The sequence below is a fragment of the Hyaena hyaena genome, unplaced genomic scaffold, assembly GCF_003009895.1.
Source record: "Hyaena hyaena isolate Hyena2069 unplaced genomic scaffold, ASM300989v1 scaffold_26, whole genome shotgun sequence".
Classification (NCBI taxonomy): domain Eukaryota; kingdom Metazoa; phylum Chordata; class Mammalia; order Carnivora; family Hyaenidae; genus Hyaena; species Hyaena hyaena.
This window is the reverse complement of record NW_024080658.1, coordinates 3476287-3500245: the sequence shown is the minus strand read 5'-3', so window position 1 is coordinate 3500245 and position 23959 is coordinate 3476287. Positions and strand designations below refer to the sequence as shown.

The 23959-nt window shown below is 42.0% G+C and overlaps 1 protein-coding gene across 1 annotated transcript in view; it reads right to left on the bottom strand.

Annotated features, from left to right (window-relative positions):
• Positions 1 to 533: 533 nt before the first annotated feature.
• EXT1 (exostosin glycosyltransferase 1) overlaps positions 534 to 23959 on the bottom strand; it is a 287664-nt gene continuing 264238 nt past the window's right edge. The window contains exons 5-11 of the mRNA XM_039227216.1: positions 21110 to 21242; positions 18297 to 18415; positions 17108 to 17203; positions 11512 to 11601; positions 6382 to 6542; positions 3921 to 4092; positions 534 to 875 (exon numbers count right to left, since the gene is read on the bottom strand). Of these exons, the coding sequence (XP_039083147.1) occupies positions 690 to 875; positions 3921 to 4092; positions 6382 to 6542; positions 11512 to 11601; positions 17108 to 17203; positions 18297 to 18415; positions 21110 to 21242 (957 nt within the window). The 3' untranslated portion in view covers positions 534 to 689. The remainder of the gene's footprint in view (positions 876 to 3920; positions 4093 to 6381; positions 6543 to 11511; positions 11602 to 17107; positions 17204 to 18296; positions 18416 to 21109; positions 21243 to 23959) is intronic.

The following is a 23959-nucleotide window of genomic DNA, read 5'->3' as shown; positions in this document are numbered from 1 at the left end:
CTCCCCTAGTGCAGAAGATGATCATACCACTATATCTCAAAGTTTTCTGCTACAGCTATCTACCTGGAGGTCATATTGCAGCAACATATTAGAGATAGAAGTTCAAGTGGATCTGCAAATTCGAAGTGGAAAGCATTTGCACTGGCAAAGTGGAATAATGAACTTGTCTTAAACTTAGGCTTGGTTATTTCTTGGCACTGGGTGGAGTGACTTCTTGTGTCTTCATGAAGTCTGAACGTTTGTAACTGCTGCGAACCCTGCATGACCAAGGGCAAAGATGTTTGTGGGAAGAAGAGTAGCAGCTTCGAAATATTCACAACCAACACAATTTTGATTAAAGAAAGAACTCTGGTTTTTAATAGTTTTGATCATTAAAAAAGTTTAAACCTGCATAGCAATCATTTCAAAAATAATTATTTAATGTTCCATAATTAAACTGTACACAACCTAGTCTTGGGACATAGAAGCCAGTGAGGTGAGTCTGGAGCAGTCCTGTGCAGTCCCAGGAGCCAGGAGTCGAGTTTTCATTGGCCTTTTTTTTTTTTTTTTCTTTTTGTCATTCTGTTCATCTAAGATTATTTGGATACTTGGCACAATCTGGCTCCGCTGCTGAGCGGATCTGCACTGGGAAGAGAGAGCAGCTTGACCCCGTCCCTTCTCGCTTCCCCTCCCCCACTTGGCCGGATTCCTCAAAGTCGCTCAATGTCTCGATATTTCTTCCTCAGAATGGAGACCTGGTCTTTAAAGAGGACAGGGTCGAGCCTCATCTGAGAGTGGATCAGCGGCATGTAGCCAAACCAGCTGGCAAACGTATTCATGCAGCTCTGTCGCTGGGCAAAGTGGTCAGGGTCAGCCCAGCGGGAAGCCCGAGAAGTCTGGGGAAAGGGAGAGAGATGAGGAAGACAATGAGACAGTGCAAGGTGAGCTGGAAACACCACAGAAATCAGGTTCCAGGGCAAGCGGCAGAGCTTGGGGTCTGGATGGGCCACCAAACCTCCTATGCACCTGGTGAAGATGACAGCACTAGTCCTGGGTTTCAGCCTCGTCGGAAGATTTCCCCAAGATATACAACTTTCCTTGATGTTAAAAACATACGAACAGACAAAACTCCATACTGACTAATCCCCTGGACTGGGAATGATCTACCGGTTGAACTTCAACTACTATTGTCAGTAAACAAAACTCTGTACTTGCGATCAAATACTATGACTAACAATGTGTTTATGGTTTCAAAGACAGTTTTCTAAAACCTGGTTTACCTGGTTGATTCTGGATAAGTAGGCAGGATGGCTACTATCTCTTTAGCTCTCTGTGTTTCCTCTAAGTTTGGTTAAATATTTTTAGATCATGGGGATGACACTGATTTAAAAGAAAGCCTTAAATGGCTTAAGCGCTGAAATTTAAATAAGCAGAATGTCTCTCAAACCATGTTTTTATGAAACAAAGAAAAAGAGAACTACCAGATTATGGGGGAAAAAAACACAAACACATTTATCAATAGGCAACTGTTCAATGATGTATATGCACGTGTGTGTGTGTGTTCCATGTACTGTTAGAAAATACTTTCCTGGGAAGGTACATTTTACTGTGAGAATCACTCAGAGTACTTAAAAACCTAAGTGTCAATGTGCTTGAAAGGAGCTATTGAGGGTAAATATGAATGTCAAGTTACCTCTGAGCAGCAGAATAACAAACAAAACAATACTTCTTAAGTGTTTCCATGAAGCTCATTTGAGCTTCGTAACAACTTGGTCAAGTTATCTACTCAGATAATAACATCCCCCCTGCATAGGTGCGGAGGCAGGTTTAGGGAAGTTACACTTACTTGTTTAAGAAGGAAGGGGCAGATCTCAAGTTCCATCCTCTACCATTTATAGAATGAGAAATATACTATAGTTCTCCTTGGTAAGTCAGATGGTGTCTAATTAAGCTGACCAGTTGAGTTCATAGCAGAGCAGACTGTCCCAAAGGGACTTCATTTTGTTCCTATATTGGGATAGGCCATCTCTGAGTGGTTCACTCAAACCCAAAAGGCCAGACTCCCTACCCCCAGAAATTTGCTCACATATGCAAATGTATGCAAATGAAATGACTGTCAAGAGCTTAAGCTTATTCTCTCTTACAAATACAAAAAAAAAAAAAAAACAAACAACAACAACCCAGTTGAATCATTCAAGTATCATTTTTGCCTCTAGATTTCCACATTTATTTTTTGGTCAACCAACACCTTAGAGAAGATATATTTCCTGTGTAATAAAAACAATCATAGCACATGATATCCATTTACTTCACCAGTCATACATTCAATAAACTAATGTGCATGATATGAAGCAGGGGGCACATACAGATATATCGAGTTATAGCTAAGGCTAAATTTATATGTGTCCCAAAATATGTGCAAATTCACTTGAAATACTGGTTTGGTAGAATCAGGCAAGTCTATGAAAAGAATATAAAACCAACGCCTAAGAAAACGTGTGTTATTAGAGTTCTACCCCTAATTAGTGTATAACCTCAGGGAAGTTCATTGAACTCTCTGAGCAAACGATATTAAAGGAATGTTGTGTCTGTAAGTGACACGGATGAAAATGGCTGGGCACACAGTAGCCACTCCATACATCTTGTTTGAATTTGAATAGTCTGTCATCCTTCAAGATAAAAAAATTCTTGTCAATTCTTTTGCTTGTTCTTTTAGTAGTTAGATGAAAATAAAATTTTCCACTAGACTCTTTGCTCATTAAGGACAGTAGCTCTGTCACAACCAGTATCTAAAACAGTGCCTGATATACCGTACACGCTCATAAACACTGAATTATGAAATTTTTTTTACTTCAAATCCTGCACATTTTTTGCTCTTACTAAATTTAGTGAATGAAAAATCATCAATTGTGTTAACATGAGGCCTGGCTAAGTTTTCCTTTGCAAAAACAAGATCTGTATATGATTTTCAGAAACGACTGGAACAGGTACATGGGAAACTCCAAACAATTGAACGGATAGAACCCTCAAAAGTACATCTTTCCAGGTTGACTTAAATCCTCTTGGATTCTCCATGATTTACCTTGGGTGGATCTAAATGGTCTAAAGGGTTTTGGCTTCTTATTGGTACTGGGCTCTGTCCAGGATGAATAAAAGTGGATGAACTACCGAATATCCAGATCATTTTGATACAAGACCCAGGTGTAAAATAATGAGTAGTGGAAAGAACAGAGCCTGGGATGCAACTCCCAGTTCTGTCTCTAATACTAGGTGACTTGTGGCACTATGTTTAAAGTCTCTGGATCCTAATTTCCTTACTTGTCAAAAGAGAAAGTTGAATTATATTTCCTTGCAAGTGTCTTTAGTACTGAACTTACATAATTCAACAATATTTTACTTTCATACAAGTTTTCACACAAACCACCTGTGAGGTGGATTTTTACCATTTCCATTTTAAGAGTGAACCAAATAAGTTTCAGAAGGTAGCTTGTGTATAGCTTGTGTATAGCTTACAGATTTAGTTCTAGGTGAAAATCAAGGCTTGTGACTCCTGGTCTGTCACTATGATGCTCACCCAACTCAAGAGCACTTAGCAGAAAGAAGGCTCTGTTGAAGACAGTGTTATTAGCTATTCATTACATAAAGCACCTATAATAAACTTGCATATATTCTTGTAGGTCTTCAACTCTGGAGAAGATACCCTTGATTTATGTCTTCCTATTCATACATGTGCCAACCATATATTCCCTTGGAGCTTTTATGTGTGTGTGGGTGTGTATGTGGGTGTGTGTGTGTGTGTGTGTTTGTGTGTGTGCACGTGTGCTCATGTATAAACACACACATATATTTCTTCATTATGCTTCCTAGAAGAACAGTGAGTCCTTATTACCTCAGGCTGAACTACCAGAGAGCGAAGCAGGGGAAGAGAGTTCTGTTCTTACCTGCCCCATCATTGTCTCCTTATACTGCTTCTTCTGGGTGACTTTGATTGGAGGCAATTTTGTCACAGCAGACACCAGGAAATTCATGAGAATGTCCTCACAGTTGGCCAGTTGGTCCACCATGTTCTTCAGGCTGGCTGGCAGGTAATGGGTGTACAGGTAGTGATAATATCTGTAAAAACCAGACAGGTTTCATAGGTGGCCATCATTATATAATGACAAGTGATCTTCTTTGACAGGAAACCTATACTTACTCTTTGAATCCCTAAACATATCATAGATGATGACAACAGCTATCACTTATATACTTACTATATGCCACATAATGTTCTAAAGTGCTTTACAAGAAATGCCTCATGTAATCCTCATAAGGAACCTATGATATAGGTACTATCATTATCCGTGCTTCACAGATAGGGAAATAATGTGCAGATATTGCCTGGCCAGCCAGGGTGGATGGTTAGAAAGCAGATATTCCGATGGTAAGAGAAGTTACTTACACATGATCTATATAACCTTAAAAATGGCTTTATAATTATTGGGTTAATCAGAACTGTATTCAAGTATCCTATGGCTCTGAGTCCAACAATATTCCATTTTTGTGGCGTATAAACCATATATTTTAACACCGTTAGATCAAAACCCTAATTAATATGGTGGTCAATCATTAGGGAGAACCCACAATTAAGTTGAATTATTTCTTGCTCTGCTATTTTTTTCTACTATTTTTTAAGGGGAATATAATAGCATATATTTAAAGGGAAAATCATTGCAATAAATCAGATTCATTGAGGGGTAGTGACAGGAAGAAAGGGAACAATGAACTTTCAAGAGGTAGAATCTTACGGGGCACCTGGGTGGCTCAATTGGGTAAGTGTCTGACTCTTGATTTTGGCTCAGGTCATGATCTCACAGTTTGTGAGTTCAAGCCCCATGTCAGGCTCTGCACTGGCAGCACGGAGCCTGCTTGGGATTCTCTTTCTCCCTCTTTTTCTCTCCTTCCTTGCTCGCTCTCTTTCACAATAAGTAAACATTAAAAAAAAAAAAGAGGTAAGGTCTTAAGATCAAGATTCAGTCAACCTAAATTCTTATACCCTGTGCACTTGTAACTTGTCCCTGAGATGGCAAGCCTCTCTATTGTCTACTAAAGAAGACTAGGTTAAGATTAGTGTGTTCACCTTACTAAGGCAGAAGAATGGGGTTTTTATTAATGACTGAGTCAGTAACATTAACCATCTACACTCACTAATTTGGTAGTCTTACCCAAGTCCCTTGGCTTCAAAGACCAAATATATTTAAACAACTTCCACATGTGTATCCCTGTCCCTGCCCCTTTCACAACATACCCTTTTGGATGTCTTAGCATGCAAGAGACTGAACTCCCGTATTTCCCCTAATAACCTAATTCATCTATAAGCACTTTTCTCATCTCTTACCGACTCCTATCCCTCCAGTTCCTTAGGTCAAAAAAACTTAGTGATCAGACTGGAGCATCTTCAAAAATATGTCCATAATCTCATCACTATTTACCACCTCCAGTGCTCAGTTACAGGCCCCAGGCCCCATCATCTCTTGCCTAGATGTCAATCACCTCCTATTAGGTCTCCCTGCTTCTACCCTGGTCCCTGTATCGTCTATTTTCATCACAGCACCCAGAGTGGATGCCTAAAATATAAAAAAGATGTCTCTACTCTGTTCAAATCCGTGCACTGGCTCCCATGACCTCTCTCCCCTGCTTTCCACTCACTCTACTCTTGGCACATTCATGTTCCTGATATTCTTCCAACATTCTGGCTCAGGGCACTCACTTATTTCAGCTGTTCCCTACACTAGAGCACTCTCCCTACAAATATCCTCTTGGATGATTTCTTCTCAAGTCTCTGCTCCGATCTCACCTGTTCAATAAGGATCACTGGCCACCCTCCAACCTCCCCTCTACCTTCAGCACTCATGATCCTTGACCTGTGTGACTCTGCCTTTTTGCTATGTAACTCATGCCCTTAATCTATTGTAAAATTATTATGAATATCGTGTCCTCCCCTTGTTAGAAGAGAAAACCTTAGGCAGGAATTTCTTTCTTTTCTTTTCTTTTAAAAAATTTTACTCAATGGTAAATCCCAAGCACTCAGAATGGTGTCTGGGGGTGCACAATTAAGTATTTACTTTTGCAGTTGTTATTCGAAATGTTCAGTTACTCAATGTACATGAGTATGTCCTCCAACTTCAGGCAAATTTAGGATGTTATGCTACTGTTATTTCTGGAAGTGCAGTAAGCCAAGGAGTTTTATTGGTTTCAAAGACACATGTTGGCCACACTGACAGAACTTAAACAGCCATGCAAACTAATTTTTGTTAATATTGTTAATAAGATCTGGCCCAAGTGCCGATTTATGCAACAGCCAGAAGCTAATCTACAAGGAGTTACGTAAAAATCTGTATGAGAGATGTCTAAATTACTCACTTGTGGTATATAGCAGCTCCTGTCAAAACCATGGAGTAGTCATTTGTCCACTTGGACGTGTACCCCCACCGCTCCTTAGAGTTATCCCAGAAGTGGCTGCGCGCGGGGTACCCCACAATCCTTTCGGGGAAACTCTGCCACACTGTGAAGGCAAAATCCACCTGCAGGCAGAACACAAGCCAAACAAGCAATCAACAGCGTTAACAAATGTCAACAAAACATTACCTTCCCCCTGCTAATTCATAATGCGAAATCCCAGGACTGTCGCGAAACATTAATTCCGTGTATTCATCAGCAAATTAAACTGACTGCTTGACATTTTGCCCCATAATTATGCACATTTTAATGTTTTCTGTTGAAGAAACTTCAGATGAGTGCAGAAATGAAAGAAGAAAAGAAATTGCTGATAGGTCCTTTAGAATCCAGTTTGTTCAAGCAAAAACGCAAGTCAAAAAAGCAGTTGCTTTTTCCCTCCTCCCTCTAGGGTGCACATGACCATGGATTCATGCGAGGCACAAATGTGTCTGTTTTATAAATGGGAGATTTCCTGTATACATCGGAGTATGAATATACAGCATTCATCGTGACTAGCATACAGCAAAGCCAAAGTGACTAGAATAAAGGCATTCTCTTAAAAGCAAGAGAAAAGATGCTTAAACACCCCATAAGTTCTATCAGAAATTCAGAGCAGATATCATAAAGAAATGTAAGTCAGGCCTCTCAGCTTTGAAGATTCTCAGTAAAAAGGAAATCTAGAAAAAGCAGCCAGAATGAAAAATCACTAAGTGTGGAAAAGCTCCAAGTGAAGCCACATGATTATTTTATTATTATTATTATTATTTTTTTGCCACATGATTATTTTAAAGGAAGTACGGGTAAATGACTTTCCAGTGCTTATAATAACCCAAAGCAGGTACTTCTAAACATTCTGGAAACTGACATTTATAATTAGCAAATAGTCTGTTTTCAAATGTGTGAGCTAATTTCTGACTTGCTATGATTGTTTGATGAATGATAAATAAATAGAAAGTAAAAAAATAAAAACAGTAACAGCAAGCGATCAGATAATGCTCATAATCATGTAATGCTTTGGTGCAAGACACTTACACATTTTAACTCGTTTATCCTCATGATAACCCCGTGAAGTGGGTAATTTTATAGTCTCCAATTTCCAGAGAGGGAAGCTAAGGTATATGGAGGGTCACGTAATTTTCCTGAGCTAGTAACAGGCAAAGCCAAGATTTAAACCCAGCCATCTGATTTCAGATTTGGTATGTACTGTTACCATAGCCTCCTTTCTACCTCTGTTGCTACAGTACTGAGAACAATTTAACTATTATACGGGTTCCCCATTTCACCACGACCTTTGTCCAATCTCTTCTCGATAAGCCATGCAAATGGAAATTTCATTTATTCTATAAATTTTTCCAGTCCCATGCTGGAATGGTGGCTGGGAACTGAGTGATGGTGGCAAGGCCAGCTCCTACCTCCCAGAGGTTAAAAAGTGTAGCCAGCAACTACTCACAACAGCCAACAGCAAAAACAACTCAGTTCTATCAATTGATGAATGCAGAAACCAACCATGGTATATCCATCCAATGGAATTCTATTCAGCTATAAAAAGGAATGAAATACTTAGAACACAGATGAACCTTGAAAACAGTATGCTGAGTATAGGAAGCCACACACAAAAGGCCACATATGGTATGACATGCCCAGAATAAGGGAAGCCATAGAGACAAGACCAGATCTGTGGTTCCAAAAGCTATGGAGTGACTGATTAATGGATATGGGCTCTTTTTTTGGTGGGGGGGCGGGGGGGGCAATGAGGATGTTTTTGAATAAGATAGAACTGATGACTGTCCAGCATTGTGAATGTAGCAAATGCCCCTCAATTATTCACTTTAAGATGGTTAATTTTATGGTTATGTTGTGAATTTTATCTCAACTAAAAGAACATAGCAAATAAGCCTAGATCACTATTTCCCAGGCATTCACTACATGCATAGCATTCTCCTCTCTGCCACAATCCCACAACACACAATCACATATTTAGTATTTTTCTTTAAAGTGCCTATGTTTTTTTCTTTTCTCCTTAGCCTCACCCTATGTAAACATGACAGTGAAAACCTGGGGTTGGCTGCTGGCTACATTGTTTTCTAGCAAACAGTAAACACAATTGTTGAAATGAAATATGCTTGCCATGAACCATGCAAAACTACTGTGCACAAACCATCCTCTGGGAAACACTGGCTTGAGTCATCTGTGAGGGTCCTTCTATCTCTGCATTCTTTGGGGGCTAGAAGTCACTATTTTTGTGAACAGCCATAAATTCAAATTTTTCTGGAACTCTACTGTTCCTAACTCAAGATAAGAAAGGCTTTAAGAATACAGCTTGTTCCCCCAAATGCAAACATCCAGAAAAAAAAATAGCCAGGCACTGGAAAATACATTAAGAAAGCTTGTTGGGGTGCAGGGCATCTCAGACTAGCAGCAGGAGGAGGGGACTGTATCTGCCAGAAGATTGAAATTGGGTTGTGATAACCTGCACACCATCACTGGCGCTGGATACTAGCTGATGGGCCTGTATATTATGCAGCCTGGCGTCAAAGAATCAGGAGCTCTTTGGGGTTTTCCATTATTCTTTGAAAAGGAAACACACGCACTGGCAACTACCATAGAACCCGATGGGGTTTTTTTCATCACATGAATTTCTTACTATCTCAAAGCCTTTTCAAGTCATTTCAAAGGAACTCAAAAGTAAATTCAGATAAAACTACGATTCTTGTGATAGTTCTGCTTTCACGAAGATCATTAACACATCAAAGGAGGCAAAGGTCAGCTTACGGCCTTTTCTCTTAAAAACCAACATCTGTTTCCTTTTGAGAATTTGCAGCAACCCAGATAAATGTAAATAACTGTAAACCAACTACATCTAATACCTGTTATAGAATGCTCTTTAAAAACCTATCCTTAATACTACAGAGAGGCGTTTAAACAAGCAGGAGAATCCTCAGAGAGGGGATAAAATGAACCAACATCCATTCACTTAAAAAGTGAGAAAAGAGAAGTCCCTGTCCTTGGCTGCTTTAGGTGACACAAGCACTTTGTGATCAGCAAGCAAAAGTAAACCAGACCACCGGCCTCTTACACTAACACCATTTTCCACCCACGTTGACTTCTCATGACCTCATATAGGACGCGTGTCCCTCCCAGAACGCACTTAGCGGCTGAAATTGCTAGTCTCTGAAAAGAAGTTCACCAGCCCACGGAAATGTCACAGAAGCTGAAAGATATCTGGCCATGGGACAGGAAAAAACACCTGTAGAGGGGGACTAATTGCCTTGTGCCCAGGGGAAGATGTAAAGTGTATCCATCAGTACTTGAGACCATGGATAATCATTCAAATATACACCGCAGTTGTCCGGACCCCACGTTCTACCAGGGCAGTGTGCTGCTCCTCCCTGCGTTTGCCCTCCATGGTCCCCTCCCTGCTCTCTGGCCATGCTCTGCGGGCGGGCAGGACGGAACCCTACGGATGGCACGACCCTTGGCAGGCTGTTGGCTGACTAGGTTGGGTTCTCTCCCTTCTTCAGTCCTGGGGGTGGGGACTGCTTCTTGTTCTTGCCACTCTCCAGGTACCTCGGCGCCTTCAAGGCCACCCACCTAAGTCATTCTAAATCCCTTCACTGGAATCACCAGACTTGAATTGTTTGCTGCCAGCACTGTGATGGCTAGAGGCGGGAGCTGGGTCATCAAGGCACCCCGCGTGGAGACCAGAACAAAGAGATCCCTCAATAAATACTTGTTGAATGAATGTGTTCCGGGGATGCCAGCTTCCCTTGCAGGAAACAGCAGAAACATGCAAGCTGGAGTGTCCCACACCCTGTACTCCGTGGTTAGCTGTCTTTTCCTTTGAGAATTAAGCAGAGCTTGTCCCCTTCTCCCCCAACCCCTTTCTCCTGCAGACTTGCACGTGATGCAACTGGCTGTGTGCTCGGGCTTTAAGCACCTCAGCATGCATCCCTCCAATCATTCATTCCCTGGGTATTTATAGAGCCTGGGCTACAGAGCAAGCATTTTACCAAGTTGAGCGAGACCCGGGCATTTTGTCCTGGGGTCATTTAGGCTGCTCTTGCACAGAACGTCTGTTCAACTCCATTTGATGGAAACTGGAAGCATCCACTGAATTTCAAGAAAGAGGCCGTGGGACTGTTGGCCTAGGTTGACACCAAGCGTTAGGTGTGTAGGCAGCAGGCCATTAGAGTCCGTCCAGCATCCAGGAAAGTGCATGCTGGTAAGAGTCGATGTTTAAATGGAAAAGAAAATGATTATGAATAAGAGGGGGACGAAAGGGAAAGGTATAAGTAGCTCAGTCTCTGTGCTTTTTAGCAGCTACCATTAATAATGGATTTCCGATATACGACATTTTTATAGAACTGTCTTTGGTCCCCTCGATGGTTTAAAGTAAGGTTTCTGAGATCAATACTCATTCGAGTTGTAAAAATTGGTTTTCTATCATATCTATCTCTCCTCCTCACACGTTCCTTGTGCAATCTTATTTTTGGCACAAATACCTGAACATCTGAAATAGCAAGGATCTCTGTCTCCATCTTAAAAGTGAAATCGTTTGCTCTTGTGTGGGTGAAGGAAAATGAGCACTTGAATCCGAGACAGAAGGGCTGCCTTCAGAACCCAGAATAGCTTTCCCTAACAAAGGCGACACACACATGCACACAGGCATTAGGATAATTGGGGAAGGACGGCCTGTTTGCTCTGGACTATGTGGTCTCAAGATGATGCTAGCCAGGTGCCCCCCCACCTTAGGCTCCACACACCTGCCCACAGCTGTGCTATTTAAAAACAAAAGGGAGGCAGACAGGAGGGGAGAGGTGAGGCACAGCCATGCAAATGAGGAGCCAATTAGCAGAGAAAACAAAGGGGGAAAAATGCCCTCATCTAGGTTCCAGGTAGTGGCAAGGTGCTAACAGGAACCAGGTTGATTAAAACCGACTGACTGTGCAGGAAGTTTGGGCAAAGGTTTTCAAGTTAGCCTAGGCAAGGGCAAAAGAAACTGTGGCCTCTTGGGGCTTGGGGTACCTGCCCGAAGAGCCCATGCCTGCTCCTTACCTCCGTGGTGGAAAGCACAGTGTCCTCATCAAGGCTGAGCACTGCGTCTGTGACGATGTTGTCATAGGGCAGGAAACGGCTGCTCATAACCTGGGGGTGGGGAGAAAGCAGGCAGGAGGAAAGGAATTGAGGACAAGACAGGTAAATTTAGAGATCTGTTCTCAGGCAAATTTCCCCATCCTCACCTTCAGAAAGAATGTTCTAGGGGCGCCTGGGTGGCTCAGTCAGTTAGGTGTCTGACTTTGGCTCAGGTCATGATCTCACGGTTCGTGGGTTCGAGCCCTGCGTCGGGCTCTGTAGTGACCGCTAGCTCAGAGCCTGGAGCCTGTTTCGGAGTCTGTATCTCCCTCTCTCTCTGACCCTCCCCTGTTCACGCTGTCTCTCTCTCTCTTTCTCAGAAATAAATTTAAAAAAAAAAAATTAAAAAAAAGAATGTTCTACCACCACGTCATCCTTCAACATTGCATATTTCCATTTCCCATCAGTGGAGAATCATCTAGTCACTGGGCACCTACTCTGTACAGACACCTTGCTAGTCAAAGGGAGTGCAAGGTAACTAAGACACTTTCTCTTGTCTCAGGAAAGTTCACAGTCCACAGACATCAAGATGCAGGTGACCGGTGCTAGGCGGATATAGATCATGCAGGAGCGCACAGGATGCAGCAGCCAGCCACTTGGAAGAGCAGATGAAAACCTTAGACAAGATGGGACACTGAAGTAGGACCTGATGGACAGGAATTCACCGGGTATAACAAGAAGTGAGGCAGAAACAGCGCTCAGCATGTGTGAAGGCACAGAGGAAAGCACCAGCACCCTGAGGCCTGGAAAGAGGGGACAGATGGAGCCATGATTCCAAGTGGGGATCACACACCACTAGAAGGCCACGTCATTTCCAGAGGTGTGGGGACACACATTTGAAAATTCTACTCTTCACTGATGTCAGTGCAGATGAGAATATATATATATATACACAGAGATTAGTGGCTATAGCAGTAACAGGGAGCAGTAAACTTACTCAAGAATAATTTCACTGAAATGAAAAGTAAGCTGATTTATGGAGAAATATTAAATAAACAATAGCACATGTGGTCTAAGGATTTAGGCACATTGTGAAGGCACTATATGAATAAAGTTTGGGCAACTCTAGGATAAGGCATGGTGAGGTGTGTGTGGGAGGGGTGGGGGCGTGTGGTGAGGGCTTTGCGGATGAAGGGACCAGATGGAAAAATTAAGTCTAGAGACACTTCTCTGTGACAGTCATACCTTAAACCTCTGTGCTGAATGTACTGCAGGATGACTAACCATGAGAATGATGATTTAAGAATAACTAACGTGGTAAAAAAAAAAAAATCATTTACTATGTGTCAGAAATGTCCCAAGTTCTTTATACACGTCATCCTGTTTCATCTTTATAATAACCCCATTGTACAGCTGAGAAAACTAAGGCATAGAAAGGTTAGATATCTTGCTTTAATGTTTTTTTTTATTTTTTTATTTCTAGGAGAGAGAGAGAGAGACAGCGTGAGCAGGGGAGGGTCAGAGAGAGAGGGAGACACAGGCTCTGAAACAGGCTCCAGGCTCTGAGCTGGCAGTCAGCACAGAGCCCGACGTGGGGCTCGAACCCACGAACCGCGAGATCATGACCTAAGCGAAAGTCGGACGCTCAACCGACTAAGCCACCCAGGTGCCCCTAGATGTCTTGCTTTAGATGGACCTTCCAGCACCACATCCCGGATGGTGAGGTTCTACAGAGCACCTCAGCCACCATTTTGGACCTGCCTCAGGTTTGACAAGGACCCCAAAAGTGAACTGGGGGCATATAAAGCGATCTCATATTCACCACCTTCCTGTGGAAATTATATTCACAGTTATGACATCCTCTCTAAATTCACACCTGGAGACTGAGAGAAAAGGCACACTTGCCATCCACTTCCAAGGCACAAAAGGCCAGGGAATGCAGCAGGTGGTCATTGGAGACAGAGGGAGAAATGAGACCCTGAACTTGGCTACCAAGGGTCTGCTCTCCACAAATCTGAGCCCCTCTCCCCCAAGAAGCTCAAGCTGTATTTACAGCACAAAGCCAGCTCGTCCATGCACCTGCATCTCAGATTCGGCTTCCGTGCCCGTGCAGTTACTGGAGGGGTTCTGACATCAAAGGATGGGAAGTGCCCACATTTCCCAACTCTGGGAGCTCAAGGGATGTATCTACAGCATAAATGGCTCCCGGGTCTGCTCCTACACATCTGTCAACTGGGTCAAGTTTTCTTTTCCTTTCTCAGGCTTTCAAAAGAAAATAAAATATAAAGTGATCAGCAACCCCATATACACAGTGCTCAGAAATCTCAGCCTGCAGCAATTCTCCTGATACTGTTTCCACGTCCACTGACAAACACAGAAACCATTAGCTGCCAGCTTAGTGATGCCCTGACCTTTCCCTTGTTAAGTCTTTAGGGGGAGAGCTGCAAAGACAAGGCCTATAAATTCAAAAGAGAATTTTGCAGCCAAAGCAGCAAATACATCAACTCTAAACTCAAAGCTAGGTATGGAAATGTAAAATGGGGAATAAGGAGACCTATGACTCCTTTCCCATTATGGTCCCAACAACCGGTTTTAAAAGGATCCACTTCCTTTTTCTGAACGTGCTTCATCAACAGAGGTTAAGAGCCCATAATCCAGCCACTTCAAATTCTAGTGTAGAAACTAGAGGCTCCCTTTCAAATACCTGGCCTCAGCTACATTCCAAAAGTTGAATGTTTAGCATGTAGCATGAAAGGAACTGGTGGCCTTACAAAGTCAATCCTGAGTGAACTGGCTTTTGTTAGTTCGTGTAAAAAATATTTAGCTATCGTATAGCAGCCCAACCTCTTCTAGGATTAGCAAACATGACTAAGAAGTGACCAAGACTCAAGAAGTTTATTGTCTAATGGGGAAGAAAAGAAATATCCATAAGCAATTAAAGAAACGGTAAGAGTTAACATTTACCGAGCACCGAGCATGTGCATACATACTTCTAAGTGTGATTACCAGTATAGTGTTGTACCATTTTGATCTTTCAGCTACCCTGTTAGTTAGGTATTATGATTGCTTCCATTTACTGAAGGAGCAATTGAGGCACAGGGAGTTAAGTAACTCTTCTTAGAGTCCATAATATAAATATTACAATGCCTCCCAGAAGAGTAGCTGACTTTTATTGTACCCTTGGTATATAACAGGAACCAGGCTAAGCACTTATAATGCACTATCTCATTGAATCCTCCAAATGGGCCTGAGTCTTAGCCTAGGATCCCCAGAATACAGAGCCTTAGGCAATACTTACTTAAGTGCAAATGCTTTACTACATGGTGCAATCCCAGGGCAGTGGGAGTGAGGGAAAAGGAATCACATGGCCCACTGGAGTCGGTGGGCAAGGCGGAGGCTAGGACTCAACAAACGGCAAGAAGCCACAGATATGGTGGGGAGAATATGAAGTATCTTATAAGCTACATCTGATAAAAGCTACCATCTGGTAACTAAAGAAACTGGGACTACTCACCGGGTGAAAATATAAAATCCATCAATGAATCTGTGCATAAAAATGCAACACTGAGTTACAGAAGTCATAATCGCTCCCAGTTAGTCTGAATGGAACCTGTCTGGATATTCTAACAAATTCAGAGGAAGACTTCTCTACCAGAAGGAGATCTAGTCACCCACGGAAGCACAAAACAACAATGAATTCCCAAGTCCAAAGTTGATAGCATCCATCTGAGCACTGTTCGGGACCTCAGGCACTGGCACTGGGGAGACAGATATATGGGATCATAGGCAGGAGATTTTTGTGCACCATCCCTTTTGTTAAACCACATCTATGGGGAGATGGATTTCATAAGAGTAAGTAAGAGCCATGGTGAGAGGCAGGTGCTTTTCTAATTCTCATCTTTACTCATTAAATGCTTATGAAGCAGCTCTTGGATAACCACACTGCTGGACTCCAGCCCCGGGAATGCTGGCATTCTATTTACCACATTCCGCACTGTGTTCCACAATATTGCATGGTGCCCAGCACACGGCAGGCAGTCATACACTGGAAATGACCACATAACGCACTGATCTTTGACCACGTGACATTTACAGCTTTCACTGCATCATGCTGGACTATGTGAGACTGTCACTTTTAGCAAGTCAAATGATGGCTTTGAATGATCTGACCTAACTGATATGTTTTATTCTGGCTCAAAGATGTTTTACTTAGTATGAGAACCTCTCATGACCGGACTCCTTGGGCACAGACAAAGGATGTCTCTTGGACGACTCTGCTTCACCAATCTGTTTTATTTAGGAGCCACTAATTGCTTCGCAATGGATTATGACCTACAAGAAAGTAACAAGCAGAATCTAGAGAAAAAAAGAACTCTCCTCTGGCTGCCCATAGTGGAAGAAACCCCAAAGGGAAGGCTGCATGGGAACAGGGAATAAAGAGTACCTGGGGATTTTGACAACAGAGATGAAGGGTTGAGAAGGGATGGGGATGACTTAGAGCAAATGGGAAAGACAAGAATTAGAGGCAGGAAGGCAATTTAGGTAACTTTCGGGAGAGGACAGGGTCTGTGGGGGAGAGCAATGAGAGAGAAGACTGGTAAGGCTGGCCAAGAACAGTTTACACATCCTCAAATGTTAATTTAAAGCACTAGCAAATAGAATCCCTTGAGGCTGTGAGATGATTAAGAAGTTCATTCCATTCTAGGCAAAATGAATTGGAGACTGGAAGCAATGGCCAGCTAGGCAGCACCTGTGAGGCTCTGATGGAGACACCCAAACGAAATTAAAATGCAAACGTCCTTTAGAAGACAAATGTGAGGACGAGCCACTATTCTGAAAGACACAGCTAATCCAGATTAATGAGCCAAGCAAACCTCATGCATCACCATCGCATCGGCAGCCTCATCTGGATCCTCATCTTTTATAGACAGATCACTATTGCCAGGTCCCGGTCCCGAATTCATTTAATCCTAATAGCAACCCTATGAATATAGGCTCACCTATAAAGCTTTACCTCTGCTTTATAGATGAGGAAACTGAGGCTCAGAGAAAGAAAACATATTCAGGGTCACAAAGCTCCTAAAGAGTAAGTATTAGGACCCAGGATCCCCCAATTTGAGAACCTATGGCTGTCAAAGCTAAAGATATTCAGCGACAGGGCCAATTTTATTTATTTATTTATTTATTTATTCATTTATTTATTCACTGTTCATTCATTCATTCATTCATTCATTTATATATTTATTTGTATTTATTTTTGAGAGAGAGAGAGAGAGCTCAAGCAGGGGAAGGGCAGAGAGACAGGGAGACAGAGGATCTGAAGTGGGCTCTGTGCTGACAGCAGAGAGCCTGATGTGGGGCTGGAACTCATGAACCATGAGATCATGACCGGAGCATAAGTTGGACACTTAACTGACTGAGCCACCCAGGGGACCCAGGGACAATATGAGAGAAAAGAGTCCAGGGCAGGAAGCTCCCTGGGCAGGAAGAAGCCATCTATGGCCAATGCCCAAAGCGCCCCGTGGAGAATCAAAGACTCAATGGTGGTTCCACACTCAGGGCCACCTTCCCGTCCTACCTTGCTTTCTCCTTCAATGACGATGACAGGCACAGCCGTGGCAGGCCAGCGGTGTTTGGCTGGTAGGGGCTTGTCACAATTCCATAGAACTATGATCTGAAAGGGACAGGGGATCGTTAGATGGCTTGAGAAGGCTGGCTTTATACTGGCCTCCAACTCAGCTCCTTCTCAGAGACAGAAAGAGGGAGAGGACATGGAGCCTAAGCAAGGCAGAGAGGTGGACATCGACCTTGAATTTTAAAGAGAGTCCCCTCCCACGCAATCTTCAGAATCTGGTGACCTCAACAACTAGAGACATGGGGCAGAAAGAGTAACCTGAAACAACAAGGAGGGAGGAGAAAGCTGGGGAGAAAAGAAGTAAACTTCAGGGTTGTTGAATCTTAACACAGTGGTTTCCTAAATTCTGGTGCCTTACCATGAGCAAGATAACAACACTGACCAAATTAAATAAAAACATGTAGTGAACATCTGAACGCTGGCTACGAGCCAGTGCTACTCCAGGCAATGTGGGAGAGATAACAGAATTCAAGATGGAACTCGCCTGGCAAGCTCATGATGTGGATTCTCCAGGTCAGCACTGGTTGCTGGTTTTATGTGACTTTATTATTTCCAGTAAGGGTGTTCAAAAAGACATACTTCAACATGAGTTAATTCTTTCCTTGTTTGTAAGCCTTCTTATACAACCCAATTTACAAATCAGAAAACCACTGTTAAGACTATGGGAGTGACACTGATTTGGAAAACTTTATTATCAAAGGTTGACTCTTCTGCTCCCCATTTTATAATTAAGTCATGGCTGATATGAAAGATGCCTCCTGAAACCAGCAAATCTGTTTCTTCCATTGAAACTTAGTTTCCTCCCACGGCATTTCTGATGTTACTTTACCACGTTGATTTAAAAGCAAAATGATGTGCTTATGCATTCTTTAAAGAACGTGTTGGTATATATATTTAAACGTAACCCCAGCGAAAAATCTCTTTGTAACCCATCCCTTACCCGTGCGATATTTCACTTGCGAGAACTTCTAAGTTGATGACGAGGGAGTAACAAGGCATGACAAATGAAAGGGGAGTAACAAGGGCATGACGTTAGATGAGTCCCAGGGAGCAAAGCGGAGAGCAGGTAAGAGCGGGGGTCCCTGGTCCGCTGAGCTGGCGGAGGCAGGTACTGCCGGCAGCCCCCACTCACCTGGGCACAGTACTGCGATTTGGCTGCAGCCTCGAGAAGCTTCAACACTGGCTGGGACTGAGAGACCAGGGGCGTCACTGCATGGATGACTGCAGTGAATTTGGAGGGGGGCTTTAAACCTGAAATAGAAAGAGGAGAAGAGCCAATGAAACACTGGAAAACAACACTTAGAAAATCATTCCTCCTCGCTCCGTTGCCTCACCCTAAGCGAATGTTCCCTCCTAGCATATTTCCTGCGCCTCTTATGTCCTGACTGAACAAAAACAAGGTGAAAAGCTGCTAGTTAACTGCTGCCTCAGTCTCCGGGACCTCACTAATTTACAGCTCAATGTCCATCTGCAGATTCTTCCTTTGAGAATCTTTTCCTCCCCTGGGGATGCATCTTTGGTCACACGTCTGCTCTTTAGGCACCCCAAATCTTTTTTTTTTAATGTTTTATTCATTTCTAGGAGACAGAGAGAGAGACAGCGTGAGCAGGGGAGGGTCAGAGAGAGAGGGAGACACAGGCTCTGAAACAGGCTCCAGGCTCTGAGCTGGCAGTCAGCACAGAGCCCGATGCGGGGCTCGAACCCATGAACCGTGAGATCATGACCTAAGCGGAAGTTGGACGCTTAACCGACTAAGCCACCCAGGCGCCCCTAGGCACCCCAAATCTTAACACACACCCTGCCACTCACTTCCCTCGACTCCAGAAAGTCTATGCTAGTCACTTATATCTTAATATGGATTTAAATGTACTTTCTCTTCCTGGGTATTTGAAGAGCTCTTAATCTTAATAAAGTAGTTAAGGTTGTTTTTCTTTTGTTTTTGTTTTTTTGTGTTTTTGTTTGTTTTGCCTGATTAATATTATTTCAAATTATAACCAGCAAATCAGTAAAGGTTAAAAGAAAAGCATCCAGAGCCTCACTGTCTGGGTTTGAATCTCTGTGCTATTCCCTAGTGGTGATGTGATCTTCTCCTTGGTGTTTCCACAGCTGTGAAATGGGGCTCACAGTCAGAGCATCAAACCTGTGGGGTTATTATCAGAACTGAATTAAAGGAGCGAGTCCTTTCCAAGCAGGTAGCACAGGACCCAGCAAATATTAAGTGCTCAGTATCTGTTCATGGCTATCATCTCTATCACCATCAACATCACCATCGTCATGATCATTTTGGAGCAGAAGCTTCTATGCTCCCAAGAAGCTCTTTCTGTGTAGTGCTGACAGAAACTGAGAGAATCAGTATGTGACCCAGACCTCTGCCAACTGTGTGTTCTGAAGCCCTACGTAGAAAGGTGTCATAAATATGCAAAACAGGCACTACCACCAAAGAGAAAGAAGTGAGACGGCTTCTCCCCCAAATGAGTGTTTTTGTAAGAACTCACTAAGAAATTGGACACAGGGTTTAAAAGGTTTTTAAGACTTCACTAGTTTAGCCCCACAAGTTTTGCCATTTTGGTAGCTTAAATGCAAACAAGAGTGTGCAGTGACATTCAAGTTAAGCTTTGGTGTTGATAGAATAAAGGGAAGAATCAGACCACACATATTAAAGAATTCAATGAGTGTCTTGTAGAGCAAATTGTATCTTCCAATTGGTACTTTAATTGCATGTTAGAAAAAAACTAACTTCCTCACTATCTAGATATACAATCAAAATTTTGCCAAAGAAGAATACATATGATGGAGGGGTTCCCTTTTTCACGGTGAGGACAAGTCACTGCTTTTGCATTTTCCTATACTAGTTTGAGAAGCATCATGTACACACTTCTAATGTGCTCGCTCCGCATGAAGATCTCACTAGCTCTACAAGAAATACGTGGGGATTTTTATCAAATATGGCCTTCTTCTGAAAGTTATCAAATTCTAAGTGTATTACCCGGTGTAGGCCAGTCCCTGATTTTACTACCAGTCCCCATAACATGTTTGGTGTGGGTTAAAGGGTTTTTTGCCACTGGGTGATACTTCAGGCCAGGGCTTTCCTTAAATTTCTTTTTTATCAGTTTCAAATTAAACACCCACAACTCAAGGATGAGATTGTTATGGGGAACATCTGCACAGGGTGGACAATCCAGAGTCTTTTTCCAACATCTTGAAAGATGCTTTACCACCCCAGAGTTGCTCCAATCTGGAACTGTGAATGATGGGAAATGGCTAAAATCCTGTTAACACTAGCACAGGTGAGTCTGCAAAAACATAACCGGCTATGGCAGTACTGGCAGAGCTTTGTCTCGGACCCTGTCCATTCCCTTTCCCCGAGGGTGATTAGGCTAGAAGCCGCTGAAGAGCAGAGATTGTGTCTCATCTGACTCCTTATTTCTACCATGTAGTGTTGCACTAACAGGACATATAAGAGGAACACAACAAATGTTAAACGGGTGAATAAGTTTCTTCCTTGTCACATATTATTAAATCTCCCTTCCCTTTATTAATTCCACTTTTCTTTGGTAGGAGAGAGACATGTTGAGATCGCAAAGAAAAAAAAATTAGGGAGAGCTCTTCTGGTTCCATTTTGTTTAAGAGGAGACGTAAAATTACAGCAAACCCATTGTCACGTTCAAAATGATCTGTCACTTGGGGAGCCCATTTCTCAAAAAGGAAGGACTCCACTAAACGTGAAGTACAGCTGCTCAGACAAGAAAGGAGTTTTTTCATTTTGCAGTGTTCTGCTGGATTTGTAATTCTTGATCTTGATACACCATTTATGACAAGGCCCTAGGAATCAATGGCCCAGGCAGGCTGGAAGGAAGACCCTGCTCTAGAACAGAAAGAATCAAGGGACTTTAAGTGTGGACAACAGCTGAGGGGTAAACAAGTTCCTGAAAGGAACTCACTTACCTAAGTTAGCATAGTAGTAAGGAAAGTCTCCCAGATAAGATGAATACTGTGGTAGTACGAACAGTCCTCCAGGATGTTTGTTCCATATTAAACTGTTACGTGATATGTGCTTGAATATTCTGTCCTGAATAATCTAGAAAATAAAAACACAGCACGGGATGAGGATGAAACCTTGATGGTATCTGATAAGGAGCGTGTGCAATCCAAATTTGGGGAATGATGACCCTCCAAGGAGCGACTACCCCCAAATTCTTCGTGGATAAAGTGTCCGGGACACAAAAAGAGTGATGGTAGAGAGTGTGAGAAAGAATTATGAATTATGGCTAATCAATTTCCTAACTGAACTTCAGTTTAACCATAAATTCTACTTTGTCTTTCTATAAAGGTAAGTCCATTCTCATTTGAAAGCAGAACGCGTGGAACAGTTTCCTTGATGGCCAAGCATCCAGCTGTGGTTCCAGATCCCCGCCAGGAAGATCTATTCTCGGTCCACATAGATGTCCGTGTGGAGACTGGGTTGGGAGGGTACACAAGGTGTGGTACATTCTAGAAGCTGTTGAAGTTCTGATCTGTTCCTTTAATTCAGGAGGCGGATTTATCTGTCATATTTCATTTTCCTTTCAAAGTCAGTTGTAGGACTTTGGGGTACTGGTTAGCTGAAGTTTTTCTACATTTCACCTCAAAAAGCAGTGAGTTAACAATTGCTCAAAACATCCCACATAATAGGACAAGAACCATGGCATATGAAGACTAATAGCCATGCTAGTTCATTAGTTTCTTTGGACTCTGGGACCTCGCAGATCATTAAATTCTACATTTAGAGTCAAACATTCTCCCATCCTGAATCATTTGTCAGATGAACATGATTAGTCCTCTTTACAGATTTCTCTCTGTGACTTTCAAACTCTTGTAATTATACCATCCACTCATTAAGATATGATTTGGCAAATAATTAACTTGATACAGGATTTCATGTTTGCAGCAATTATTTTTTGCACTTAAAAAAAAGAAAAAGCCTGCCATGTCTCTTAAGAGATTTAAGACCTAAATCATTATTTTCCAGGTCTCCATTTAATGCAATGTGATTTTAAGTAAAGACCGTTTTAAATGGAGCTTTATTATTTGTGAAGGTTATTAACACATTCGTCTCATCCCACATAGTGATAGATAAGTAATAAAGTGAGCTACATTTATTTTTGCAAACCTTATCATGTTTATGTTTCTTAGTGAGAGAGAAGAAAGGACGCAAGGAGGTAATTTGAAAGAACTCAAATACTTTAGTGATTTCTGCATTTTCTCTTTCCTCCAGATCAAAACTGCTAATTTTCTATGGCTAGGTAGTGGTTTCTACTTTGGTGGAGAGTTTAGGAAGCTAGCTAAAATATTAATGTTTACTCTCTGTGGTACAACGGACATGTGTTAAAATGCTGTTGTCTAGGCATTAATTATGAGGAACTTCTTATGGTTGTTAAGGGTTTTTATGTGGCTAACAATTTCACTTGATGTACCATTTATTCTAGTTCTATATTATTTATACCTTCCAAATCTACTGTCTATTTTCCCTTTTAGTTTTTCATGTAGATCCTCTTTTTTTGCTTTCCAAATTTATGTGCCTTCCAGCATGTGGTTACTTAAATGAACCTGGATATCGAGACACAGAATAAATTGAAAGGAGACAGCATCATAAATCCGACATATATACAAATGATGTGGGGACTCAGGATGCCACAAGGTGGGTCACCATTCACTTTGAGTTCCTGGGCAATATGCTTCTCATTGTCATATCCCTTCTGGCTTAGTATCACAACATTGTTATCACTTGAAATTCAAGGATACAACAAGTTATAGTAATTTTCTGAGATACCAAGAGGCATATTATACTCTCTTCAAATGAATCTTGATAGGAAGATATCAGTAAAGTTATAAGGGCAACAGCAAATGCTTAATTTAGCCTGGGTCAAGTAACCTGCCATCTTTATGTCTCATTTATCTCATGTGTAATGAAATAAAATATCACGTAAATTATAATAACCTCTCAGAATTTGTTAGGAATAGCTGCCTAAGTTTTTATACTTGGGACTTGATTTTTTTGCCTTAAAAAAATCTCATTCCTGAATTCATTTTCTAGGCATAGATTTTTCTATTTGTACATAGATTTAATATCACAGATATCAGATATTATAGGTATCTTTCCATATTATTAATAGTATTCATGGGCTAGGTATCCTAAAGGACCAAAAATAGTGTAATTTTTTCCACGCAGAGCAATGATTATATTTATGAATTACAATTTTCCACACCTAGAATTGATTCATTTTTAAAACGTTTATTTACTTATTTTTGAGAGAGAGGCAGAGAAAGGAAGGGACAGAGAATCCCAAGCAGGGTCTGTGCTGTCTGAGCAGAGCCTGAGGTGGGGCTCAACCCCACGAACCGTGAGATCATGACCTAAGCCGAATTAAAGAGTCTGATGCTTAACCGACTGAGCCACTCAGGTGCCCCTAGAACTTATTCTTTAGGAGTCTTTCAAAGTTTACAAACACTGTTAAAGCAGTTCATACGCATTGACAAATGTTTCCTAAAAGGTTTGTTATCAACTTGCCTTCTCAAAAGTCTGAACAAGTATGGATCTCATCTTACCAAATAGGAAAGTCATTCTCTCCCTCTCCTAATGTCCAAATCTCCCTATTGCTACACTGGACAGCTCCCAGGATCCTTTCAGGGCTCTAGAGCTCAATCTTTATTGTTGTGGAAAAAGACATCACATTTAGAAGTCGGGCACTTCTTTGGCTATAAAGAAAATCAACACAAACATACACACAGATACATATACACACATAATGCAAAGGT